Source organism: Pinus tabuliformis, chromosome 2_1, assembly GCF_031772625.1.
Source record: "Pinus tabuliformis cultivar Carrire ecotype Pingquan chromosome 2_1, CPIR1, whole genome shotgun sequence".
In the NCBI taxonomy this organism is placed as follows: Eukaryota; Viridiplantae; Streptophyta; class Pinopsida; order Pinales; family Pinaceae; genus Pinus; species Pinus tabuliformis.
Window position 1 is genome coordinate 337,621,560 of NC_142299.1, and position 12,925 is coordinate 337,634,484.

The 12,925-nt window shown below is 40.5% G+C and overlaps 1 protein-coding gene across 1 annotated transcript; it reads left to right on the plus strand.

Annotated features, from left to right (window-relative positions):
• The first annotated feature begins 3,418 nt into the window (after positions 1 to 3,418).
• Positions 3,419 to 5,108, plus strand: LOC149200214 (uncharacterized). The gene is made up of 4 exons (XM_089400882.1): positions 3,419 to 3,738; positions 3,836 to 4,144; positions 4,361 to 4,794; positions 4,846 to 5,108. Exons 1-4 carry the CDS (start codon positions 3,419 to 3,421, stop codon positions 5,106 to 5,108), a joined length of 1,326 nt encoding a protein of 441 aa, XP_089257008.1.
• The last annotated feature ends 7,817 nt before the right edge of the window (positions 5,109 to 12,925 follow it).

Consider the following 12,925-nt stretch of genomic DNA (forward strand, 5'->3'; position numbering starts at 1 on the left):
AAATTTTGGGTTAAAACCCTTGCGGCGGGGACCGCACCCTCCGAATTAGACACAGTGCGTGGGACCGCACCTTGTCTACATGGAAGGTGTGGACCCCTGACTTTTTCCCAATGGAGAAAAAGTCGGGGTCCGCAAGCCAGCAGTGGTACACCTGCGGGCCCCCGCGCGCGGGTTTTAAGCCTAAAAACCCTCCAAAAAATGAAATGAAAGCCTAAAAAAAAAATGAAACGGTTAAAAATGAAGAGTAGGATGATGGGGATTACCTAGAGAAGACGGCGTTCGATTCCGACGGTTGGATTTTCCGCAATCTTCACGGGAAGTTTTCTGAACAAAAGCACTATTTTCTCACCCAAAACTCAAATGGTAAAAATGAATTGACGAAGGCCCTTTTTATAAGTTTTTTGAGTAAATAAATTGCAAATTTGTTTATGTTTCACTTTGGAAAGGTATTTTTGCAACATTTTTATCCATTTCAAACAGGTATGAGTAATGTTTGCGTTTTGTTCAGGATAACAGATTATTCAGGCGAAATCTATCATTTTCGACGAAAAAACATTTAGAGTCACCTTTAAGCTCTTTTCTGACTCCTAAAACATGAAAAGATCGCCGAGTTTTTCTTTTAAACTCGTTAAAATGGAATTAAAAGACGGTCCACTTACAGCTCTTTTCCGACCGTAAAAACATGAAAAGATTGCCAGATTTTTGTCGTTTCAAATTCGATATTGGTTATAAAACGACGTGTCGTTGATCGTTTTTTTACTTTTTCGGGTCAAGGGAACTAATGACGAAAAGTACTCCTTGGTCGTAAAAGATCAAGCGGTTCTCTCAAGTATTATTTTATACTTTTTCGGGCTTGGGAGACACAAATTTACAAAAAAGGTCAACCCTGGAGTTTTCTTAAGTTTTTTCAGACTCTAAAATTGAAAAACGCCGAGTTTCTCCTATACTGGACTCGTTAAAATTTCACAGTAAAGGACCTGTTCAACTACAAACAGGAACGAACCACTCCTTCTTAGGGTTCGAATTTAAACTAAGTTGGACTCATCCGAAGGATGAGCTTATAATCAAGCAAATGTTATCCTCCTCAAGCTTGTCAAAAATAAAGAGGTACTTGCCAGAAATGGTGGGGGAAAAGAGAGAAAAATGAGCCTGTTTGTCATACTTTGTAACCACTCTTGAACATGACACTTTTATTCACCTGGGTTGGGAAATCCTTTGCCTAATAGTTGATCAAACCACATTGAAAGTCTTCAGCTGGTTTCTTGTCACCAAGCCATCTGTCGTGTCGTTATGTGTTCAAGAGGTCACTGCCAATAAGCCATTCATCTGCAACATATTTGTCATCCATATTGACCATCCCTGAGTCAGTCCTTGCAACTAAATTTCTTCAACTTGATCTATGATTTCGTGTTGTGGGCTTGCCTGCGACAGATCGCTTTCTATCGACTTCAGCTCATTATCTAGAAAGATGATCTAGAAATCGTCAGTACCTTGAGATCTGCATGCCTCAATGGCAGGTTTCTCGCCTTTGACGACAGTTTGCATCATTGACCTTCGATCAAAGGATTCCGTGACATGTTCAACATCAACACATTTATTCACATTTCATGGATTGTACTAGGTACTTTGAGAGCCATTGACATCACTGGTGGTTTCTCTCACACTTGTTAACAATTTACATCATTGACTGGTAATCAAGTGGTTTCTACCATGTTTGACATCAACACATTCATTCACATGGAAAGAATTGTATTGTTTCAGGAAGTAGAAATGAAGACCCTGGATCTAGTTTCCACAATCCAGGTTGCGAGGAATTTTGTATTCATTATATAATGGACTATTCATAAACAGATGGCTGCACCCATACTGTGTCCACATGAGTCTATACTTGTGATGTTTTACAAGATCATTCCTGTATCAGAGCAGTAGTTAGTTTTCTAAGTTAGTTTTGATCTGAGTATGGGAATGCCTACCTCAGCGATGATATGATCTCATATATATATCTTGCATTGAATGTTTTTACAGGTTCCAACCGGGCTCTCCACAAGATGATCCTCGAAATGATAAAGTACTTCAATCTTCCTAAATGATAAATGAAATCCTCATCTACTACAGACTTCACACTTTAGGGGGCAATATGTTACACAAAAATATCGTCACCATGATTATTTGCAGTCAGTATGGGTCTATCATCACTTGTACTGTCCTCCTAAGCAAGTCTCAGACCTCAGCTCTTCAAGTCAAGCTTTGAAAATAAGAGAAAGACATTAAAAATCAATGAAACTCTGGTTCCGCACTTTCTCTCACTGTTACCTACGGTCCCGCACCTTCTGTTTACAAAAAATGCGGACCTGCCCGCTCTGTCCCTAAAGGTGTGGGTGCAGACCCCTGTTAAAGTAAAAAAGGTGCAAGTTTATTCTAAAAAACTCACTTTGGGTTAATTCTAGATGATTCTAGAAGGAATTTTGACATGGATTTGCCGCTCTTAGGTGGTTCATGCATCCCAAAAGAGAAGGAGCTAATCCCTTGATGAGAGGAGCTATCCCTTTGAAGGAGGGCTTTATCCCTTTGAAGGAGGACCTAGTAACTTCCCTCCATTGCACTATAAATTCAGGCATTGGGCTGGTTGCTAGGGAGGTTAGAAGCTAAAGATTTTTGAGGGTAAATGCTGGTGAAATTAAGACTTCCTAGTTGAGCTTAAGAGGAGAGATCACATACCTTTTTGGCTTCATTGGGAAGTGAGTGAAACTTGTCAAAGTAGAGGAGACTTCTTGCTGGACCCTGGGAGGAGCTTGTACAGCGTCAAGGCACAGGTTGTAAAGTTCTTCTTCTTTTGAATTAATACAATCAAACTCATTTTTCTCAACAAGTATCTCATGTTATTTGTTTCATGAACTCCTTGACTTTCATGTTAAATATGTTTTATGATATTGGCTTTTCAGGTGCTATTTAATTTGTTTGCTTGTTTGTGTTTGCAGATTCGCGACAAAGGAGCTCATTTGGACAAAGGAGCAAGGGCATCCACAAACTTGCGTTGGAACTAAGGTAGGCCCTAAAACACTTGTTTGCCTTTGTTTATAAAAGCATATTTAGAGAAAGATAGTGTCTGATTGTTTGCTTGTCATTAGGTCTTCTTTAGATTCTAGGAAGGTCTATCTTGTCCGCAAGATCGACTTATTCCGTGTGACACTCCATCACATGTATTTGTGCTTTCAATTGGAGAGGCTGCTAGATTCATTAGGCAGCTTGACGAACCTCCACAACTTGGGCCTGCAATATTTCCATAAATTGGAGAGGCTGCCAAATTCCTTCCGCAGCTTGTTGAACCTCCATAGCTTGGACCTGAGTGGGTGCAGAAAATTGGAGACACTGCCAGATTCCTTCGGCAGCTTGAGGAACCTCTACCACATAGACCTGCATGGACCTACATGGGTGTGAGAAATTAGAGAGGCCGCCAGATTCATTTAGCAACTTAAGGAACCTCTACCACATAGACCTACATGGGTGCGAGCAATTAGGGAGGTTTCCAGATTCCTTGGGAAATTTCAGGAACCTTTATCACATAGACCTATATGAGTGCTATCAATTGGAGACGCTGCTGGATTCCTGCGGCAGCTTGTCGAACCTCCACAAATTGGACCTCGGTTGGTGCAAGAAATTGGATAGGCTGCCAGATTCTTTTGGTAGCTTGATGAACCTGCACAACTTGGACCTGAGTGGGTGCTATCAATTGGAGATGTTGTTAGATTCCTTTGGCAACTTGACGAACCTTCAGTATGAAGCTGTCAATGTGCATGAAATTGGAGAAGCTATCAATGTGCATGAAATTGGAGAGACTGCCAGATTCCTTCAATAGCTTGACGAACCTTCACAGTATGGACCTATCTAGATGCACCAAATTGGAGAGCCTACTAGATTCCTTCTACAATTTGTCGAACCTCCACCAAGTGGACCTGCATGGGTGCAAGAAATTGGAAAGGTTGCCACATTCCTTTGGCAAATTGACGAACCTCCACAACATAAAGTTGCATGCATGCTATCAATTGGAGAGGCTGCCAGATTCCTTTGGTAGTTTGACGAACCTCCAGAGCATGGACCTGTCGATATGTGAGAAATTGGAGAGGTTTCCAGATTCCTTCGGCAGGTTGACGAAACTCCACAGGTTGGACTTGAGGTGGTGTGAGAAATTGGAGAGGCTACCAAATTCCTTCGGCAGCTTTACAAACCTCCATAGCTTGGACCTGAACTCGTGCGATAAAATGGAGAGGCTGCCAAATTCCTTCGACAACTTGAGGAACCTTCACGTATTGAACCTACTTGGCTGCAAGGAATTGGAGATGCTACCAGATTCCTTAGGAAGCTTGACGAACCTCCACCACATCAATCTGTGTGACTGCGAGAAATTCGAGAAGCTGCCAGATTCTTTTGGGAGTTTAAGTAGCCTTAAATATTTTGATGCTTCCTCTTGTTCTAATTTAAGAATCTCAAGGAAAACATTTGGAAATATAATAACACTCAAGCATATGAATCTTTTCGGCTGTAAAACAGTTGAAGTATGGCCCTCGCAATTGGGGCACCAAAGGTCCCTAAAAGTACTGAAGTTGAGGGGCACAAATTTGAAGAAAGAACTGCCAAGTGTGATTGAACTCCCGAGTGATTTAGAAGTGTTGTGGATAGGAAACCCTTTGCTGGACACGGCGATGCCTTCACTAGGTGACTTAAGGAAGTTGAAGGAATTGCGTGTCGAGTATGGCAGGGAGTTGAAGTGTTTGCCGGCTTCGCTTGAACTGTCAAGTTAGTTGAGTTGGTCGAAAGTGGTTGGTTGCCCCATAATCCACACATCAGAGCTATTCCATGATAACGTTTTATACCCCAACCTTGAGAAATTGATCTTAGAGGAGTGTATTCATCTTGTGGAGATTGGAACATTACCCAAGACACTCACAGAGGTGTACTTGTTCAGGTGTGATAATTTGAGAAGTATAGAAGGCCTTTGTGGTCTTCCAAGGCTTCGAGAAGTATCCATAAAATCTAGTTACGAACTTCAGGTGCCGCTGAGTGTAGCAAAGACGCTGAAGCAGAATCGTGTGACACTAACAGTGTGGTAGTAAGAGAAATTAAAATTTTCAATTTGCAATTTAAGTAAAATGGAGTAAAATACTATAGAGTGAATATGCTTTTCCTATATTTTTAAAATTTATATTTAAAAGATATTTTCATTTAAAAAACTTATGATTATATTTTCATTAAATATGAAAACTAGTTATATATCTTTTTATTTTAAATATTAAGATTATAACATCAACAAATTCCAAATGAGATAAGTATTTTTTCGCATTAAAGTAATTTGTTTACTGAAATTAATTGAAATAGTATTTTTTTAAGTTGAATGGATGTGTTTAGTTTTTCAAAAACTTGTTTTTTAATATTTGTAAAACTTACTGAAATTAATGTAAATTAAATAGAAATAAAAATAATATATAATATATAATTTTTAATTATAAATAATTATAAATATATATTTAATTTTGTCAAATATTATCATTTTATTTTTATATTATATTCTTAAAAAAAAATTACAAATATTAATATAAAAGTTAAAATATTTTGTAGTAATTATAAATTTATATAAACATATACTTAATTTTGATAAATATTATTTTTGTGTTTTTGCTATATTTAATTCATTTTTATTATATCTTAATCTTTTTTTACAAATCTATGAAAAATGTTTACCCAAAAATCAAATTCATCGTTTAATTGACATAAATATATATAAACATATATGTTTGTGGTTTGTAACCATGTTTGTTGTTCGGAACAATGTTTATGGTTCCTAACAAAAATGTATTATGGGTTTGAATTGTATTAATAATTATTATATTGAATGTTAACATACTAAAAACCATATTAACATAAGAAAGAAAATTTATAGTTAAATTAGCATCTATATTAACACAAGAAGGAAAATTCATGGCTAAATTAGAGATAACTATGAATGCACCGCCTTATCAAACTAACCGCACTCCTCGGAGAAACCCGAGCGCATTCTTCTTCGCTTTCCCACCAAGGTGAATTTAAAGGACTGTTCCATAACCCTTTGATCCCTTTGTAAATCTTTCCGCTCCGTGTTGTTCCACTCATTAATGTATTCGCATAACCCGCTTTTCACATAACAACATCTTAATCCAGGTATTCAGAGATTTAATGTACCTACCTCACGGTCCCTTGAGAAAGCGTCATTCTACTTCGCTATAACTCATAGTCGTGTCTATTGAAAACTCTGTGATAAACCCTACTATTATCCGATTGAGCCAATGCTCCACAACTTGCGCGATTTTATCTTCTGATGCCTCTAGTCTGCACACTAACTTTGGAGTTCACACTATCCGTTCATCGAGCTTGTACCTTCCCTGGCTATCAGTTAACCTTGCGATCTAATCATATAGTTCAGAAGAGAAGGACGCGAAGAACATCTCATGGATTTTCGTATATACATAGCAATCCAGCCGCCTCTTCTCGGATATTTGCGGAGTTTTGTTTTCCTGTACCACAAACTCATGGAGCTTCTGATCTAACCACTCTTCAATTTCCTTCTTTGTAGGGTTCTAGTGTTCTGCCATCAAACATCCCTTAGGCAGATCTCGGTCCCGGCAACAGAACCATTTTTTGGCTTATTAGGGCCTGACCCAGGTTCGGAAGTGTTTTTGCCAAACAAATCCTACACTACCGGCCCTTTTGGCAACTGTCCGTGGAGCGTGGACTGAGGTCTCACCCGAGGTAGTATGGGAGGGTGCTGGAACCAGGTTTCCGCACCCTAGGGATGTCTTGATGAGGTCTAGAAAGGTTGCGAATGGATCTTGTGCACTCGCACTACTCCGCGCAGTTGTCTAACCTTCACGCAGCTCTTGTACCAAGCACAGAGAGGCGCGGTCTAGATCCTTTACTCTTACTATGTTATTATTATAGATCTGACTTAATTTAGGAGTCTTACTCAATCATTCAATATTTATAACCAGTGCACGCAAGCATAATACTATAAAGAGATGCAAAGATATAACAGAAACATAAACACACAGATCAGATGCATGATATTCCAGAATCAACTTATCTTTTATTAACCTTCTATTCCAGTACAATCCAATTCCATCCTGTGCACTTAGCTGCAGGGGTCCACGCACACATCTACGAACTCTACTAGGCCTTTGCGCACACAGCTGCAAAGCCTACTCTTACTACTACCAACCATGACTCAGACTTATAGACTCAGAGCGAATATCACATTAAAAACCCATAACGCTTGAGATCCGAACCATCAAAAACTAACTTCTACACTTAGAGCCTCGCTCTATTTATACATCTCCATGGTCCACGGACCATGGGTAGGCCGACCCAATCTATATTAAATTACAATGTTTTAGGGTGGACTACCCTAGACTCTCGCGCTCTACGCCCACATTTTGCAGGGTCTTACATTACATTGACCCAAAACTCAGTTTTAAGCCCAAAATTCCGCTATTGGGGGATTTGCTGCCCAACAAGTTGCAAGGGAGAGCAGGACTATAAACTACACTGCCTAGCCTGGAGGACAACACAGCGAGTAGGCTATGCGAAGAGTGATGAAGCTGTGCTCAGGAAGCTGCACCATGGGGTAAGGTACCGCGCAACGCAATAGGAAAATGACCATTGGAGTTACTATTCATGACTTAACGGCCAAAAGATGGTTAAGGGGAGTGGGGTGGCGACATTTAAGGCAAAAATATTTGAAGATCTGCTGCCAAAACAACATTTACTATCAAAAAATTGGGGGAAATGGTCGGATTTGAATTCAAAACCCCCTATAAATTACGCATGTCGATCCAACAGAGAACACTTTGCACTCTAAGAATTTTTAGTGAATTTCGCTATCTGTTTCCTATGAGCCAAGCGTTTCAGGAAGAATTCTTATCACGAGCAAACATTTCTCCTGAAGCCCGCGAGTTGTTTATGGAGAGAATGACTACCACCAACCCCGCTGAAGCCTTGATTTTGGAAGAAGCTGTGACCTATGCTCCAAGACCAGAAGTGTCAAGTGTAGAGGCTACACCTATAGTGCCCATGGTACCAAGGTCACCGCGGCCGAAACAGGCCCTCACAAAAGACAAACAACCTACAATGAAAGATAAGAAACCCGCAACAAAGGAAAAGCTGAAAAAGTGGGTGCTGGTGCACGCATCCCTAATGAAGCATACCAAAACACAAGCCAAGCAAAAGAAAGATAAGCATCCATAAAGAGTAGTGGACCTGGAGGTGGAAGAATTCCAAGGAACAAAGGATATTGATGTTGAAGGAGCGGAACCCATGACAAGGCTACCTCAGTATATCCCTCAGCAGAAGGGAAAAGAAAAAGTCATAAAGGACCCAGATTCTAAGAATTTTACAATATCCATGCCCCTGCTACCTGAGTAGGTCCCTTTTGAAGGCCCTAGGCTCACAAGGATCCCATTGTTAAAAATGGAGGATTGGGACCTCACAAAACACACTAAGTTTCCCCATTTGAAAATAGACAAATATATGTAGAGGGTATATTATGAAGAAACATGTGTTACAACACTGGAGACGGAGGAATGGGTCTGCGGTGTCGAGCAATCAGGGTTTTGCAATCTGTTGTGGGTGCCACATTATAACCGCACCCCCATTAATATGATATGTGTGTGCCAGCTTCTCACACTAGTGCATGATGGATGTTTATGGCTAGGAAAGCCTATCCCCATCACGAACATGCTCATTCACAGAATCACACAGATGCCTTGCAAAGGTGCGAACTTGGCTAAGGAGTTTAGAGGGAAGACTGGGGAGAAAGATCTTACAGAGAAGATGAAGAGGGATTATAGCCTCCTCAAGAAGTCACAGGGGTATTCCATTATTTCCATAACAGACCAGGCAGTTCAATTCGCTGCCCAGATTTTAGCAGGGAAGGTTATGAGAAAGTGTCATGCGGATGAAGTTTCGGTGCCAGTGGTTTCCCTTGCTGCGCAATGCGTGAAAGGAGTACAATTTAATTGGGTGTGGTACCTCTGTCAGGAGTACCTAGTGAACTGCCGAGAAGCACAATAAGAAACCATGCCATTCCACTACGCTTGGTTGTTGCTGTCAACTGTTCTTATTGCATGGAGATTGTTGGAGGACAGCCAATTTCCTTCACTCAAAGAAGGATTTCTGGAGGCCATGCAATTCATTTCCTTATGGTCTAGAAAGGTTGTCATGCGAATTGCAAAGACAGATATTTTGGGTTCTTGTGGAAATGGATCTCCATATGGAAATCAATCAGCGTCCAAGGTTATCCCCAACCTTGTTCATGCAACTATCAACCTACGTGATGTTCAAGGATAACTTCCACAAAGTCTATATCCAAGCGCAGAAGGATCCAGAGAAGAAATGGAACCAATTTCCCTATTTGGTGTCAAAAATAGATGTACAAAAGGTTGTAGCATCATGGCCTACAAAGTGGCACACCCCGTCAAAATTAGTTGTTGGAACCAGCACAAGCATGGGAAGTTCTTCTGTGGAGAAAAGAAAGGAGGTAGCTAAGAAATATGTGCGTACCCTTGTAGAACAACAAAAGAAGGAAGTTGCAGAAAAGGCTCACATTGAGCACAAATGCATTACTGAGGAGCAGGCAGAAAAAGAATAATGTGAGTCCCAGAAAGGTGATAAGTCACCTTCACCAGAGATAGGGGAAGAAGAGCTTTCAGGCCAAGGAAGAGGTGGGGATGAGGGGAAGAGCACCCAATTTATTTTGAAAAGGTGTGGCATGGAGCAGAAGGGTGGAACGCGCAAAAAGGAGAAATCTGATAAAACATATGTTGATCCCATGGTGTTGACAGAAAGTGATCTTGATGGGATCAGCGATAAAATCAGGGATACAACAACAGAAGTGCTACAACAGTTCGAGTAGAAATACATGCAGATGCTTGGGGCCATCCAGAAGGATCTGTGTGAATTGCAACTCTAGGAAACCAGAATCCAGGAAGATGTCAGGAAAGCAAGTGGCCCACAAGGCATTTGGCATGAGGAAAAAGTACATTTGCAGAGATGGCCTGGCCCCAGGATGTGAGAGTCTTCCCCTTGCCTGAAGGTTCAGTCCACACCAACACAAATGAACAACTCACACTGCTTCACAAAGTCACAAACATGGGACTAAACCTTGTCGTGTTGTCACTTGAATCTTTACATGCATTACTTCAAGCAGTCGTGGAAGAACTCAGGATCAAAGAACAATGAGCACTCACTACTTTCAATGAGTTTAAAGTCAACAATCAACAACTCTTCATTGAAAATACATAGGATCTAAAGGAAAAGGAGGTCATGTAGGTGCATATTTTATATTTGGAGTCAACAATAGCAAAGGCATGCAAAACAGTGTCTAGGCTTCACATCCCGGAGGATGAACAACCAGAAGCTAAAATAAAAAATCTAGCTACTGGTGTACGTGAGGCTAAAGCAGAAGTTGGACAAGTCACTTTCGATTTCAACATGAATATTGCAAAGGTACAGTTAAAGTTGCAGCCCAAGTATCCGCTTGAGGTCTGGGAGCAGCACAGAGTTGCAATTAAGGAAGGCATGGCTACCTTGGATGCCACAATCACTGACTGTGTGACACTGTTCGAGCAGACTATGGATCTAGTGACCACTGTGTAGGAGGATCTGAACCTACATACATTGAACATAGAGGTAAGGGATTTGTAGCGCCAATATGATGAGGTCACTCCTTAGCACCAACACAGCGCCTTGCCAAGTTACAAGAAGTAAAACAACTACTGGAACAAGTGGAGGAAGTGTAGAAGGAGGCCTTACTAAAGGCTAGGTTGCAGCCTTGGTTCGAGGAGGCTTATCAAGTAAAGACTACAATTTAGGATAAGCTTAAGGGACTGCAACAGATACAACAAACGATGAGGTTGGCAATAGAAGGACCAGCCACTAAGAAATTGACTAAGGAGTTTCAATAGGCAGTGGCACAGAGCGCTGCTGAAATTGTAGTAATCCAGGTGGAGCCGGGGGATCTTTGTAGTAAGATTGCGCCACCAGCAAAGTGAATGGTGAGTCACAATCTTTGTGTTGGGGGAGTGCTGGGATGGATTCCTCTGGGTTAGTTTAGGGTTAAGATAACCCAAATTTTGGAACAATTTTGTAAACAATGTAAAGTCTTTGCAATTTGTGGATGCAGAGCATGTAGATGAATATGAGTCAAAGGGACTGAGCCCCTCGTTTTATGTAAAGTTTCAGTCGGTTTTGAGATTCACCCATGGTCTATGGACCATGGAATTGTATGAAAAATTTATAAATAGTTGTGTCTTAGAAAGTCTAAGGCAGTGGTAGAAGTAGAAGTGAAGAGAAGAAGACGAGGAAAGATAGAGAATTGGGTCGATTGAAGAGTCTAGGACAGGAGCTAGGGTATGAAGGCTCTTCTTCCTACACTTACATAGGGAAAGAAAGGCTTCGTAGCTGAGCACGTGGAGGCATAGGAAGAGTCCGCAACTAAGTGCGTGGACCCCTACAACTGTGTGCGCAAGGTAGTTTGAGTCTGTAACCTTGAAGTGAAGATCAATAAAGCCAGTTTTTCCGAAGAATTCCTGAGTATTCTGTTTATCTCTGTTAATGCTATATACTGTTGATAAATGGTCTTTTTATGAAATATTGATTGAATGTTACATGATTCTCTTGAATAAGTCTTAATTATGTACGCAGTGCATGTTTAAATACTTTCACGAAGACTTTGGTAATTTCTCTTATGTTTACTAATGACTTAAGTAAATCTGCGCGAACACTAATTTAGAACTTCTCTCTGATGCATGTAAGTAGGTGAATTGACTGTTAGAAGTCCACAAGGACTGATTGTAGAACTTCGTGAAGGTCTAAAGGTTGCCTTAATAGAGTTGCAACAACAGGCCCTAAGAGTTTATCTATCTGCGCGAAGGCAAATTTGAGGCACTGGAAGACATCACACTAGTCTCTGGATGCAGAAACTTGGTTCTTGCATCCCCCCATACTGCTTTAGGTGAGACTACGGCCTGCGCTTCGCGAGTTGTTTCTGAAAGGGCCAGTAGTGTAAAGTTTTTTTGGTTGGCGCAACTAACTCTAAACCTAGGTTAGGACCCCCTCAGACAGCAGTGGGGTTGGATTTTTTTTAATTCAATGGACCTTGAAGCTACTACAGGTTTTTCAAAGGATTCTCCTAAACAAATGACACCACCTATATCTCCAACCTCTCATCTTGATTGCATCACCACTATTATTTTGGAGCCTTTAAGAGAGCCTGGAAATAATAAAGAATGCTTGTTGACTCCATCGGAACCATTAGGGAACCATCCCCTTCTGAAGAGGTACAGTCTCCTTAGGAAAATATGGAGAAAAAATCCAATGGAGATTGTCCCAAGGAACCCCAAGATGGAAGAAACCTTGTTGAGTCCATAAATGAGGATATAATTGAGCCTGTTGAGGAATTGGTGACTGAAAAACCAACAACCATTGTTGTTGTTCCCTCTCCTCCAACTTAGCCAGAAATTTTACATAGAGGATTAATAGTGGATTAAGAAACAAATGAGAAGACAAGAATAGTAAAGAGATGGAGTGGTTAAAGAAAGAAAATAAGAAATTACAGAGAAAGGTCTGACATCTCAAAATATGGTTGCAAAATAGTAAATTTAGAGGCAGTCTGAGAAAAGGAAAGAAATAAAGAAGGAAGTTCAAGAAAATGGGACCCAAACTGAGATTGAAAATCTTGTTGTTTCTTCTATTGTAGGGACTCAGACTGAGTTAGAAAAGTCTACTATTGAAGTTGGAACTCATATAGATATGCCAAATTCTACTACAAGAGGAATATAGACTGAACCTGTCCCTCCATATACTCCTCTAATTGTGGAGGCTACAATCTAAGTCTTGAATA

Excerpts from the sequence above, each read along its gene's own strand:
- LOC149200214 (XM_089400882.1), top strand. The coding sequence starts at position 3,419 with ATGGACCTACATGGGTGTGAGAAATTAGAGAGGCCGCCAGATTCATTT. Across the intron at positions 3,739-3,835 it reads GGGTGCTATCAATTGGAGAT|ACTGCCAGATTCCTTCAATA; the intron begins GTTGTTAGATTC and ends GAAATTGGAGAG. Across the intron at positions 4,795-4,845 it reads GGCTTCGCTTGAACTGTCAA|AGCTATTCCATGATAACGTT; the intron begins GTTAGTTGAGTT and ends TCCACACATCAG.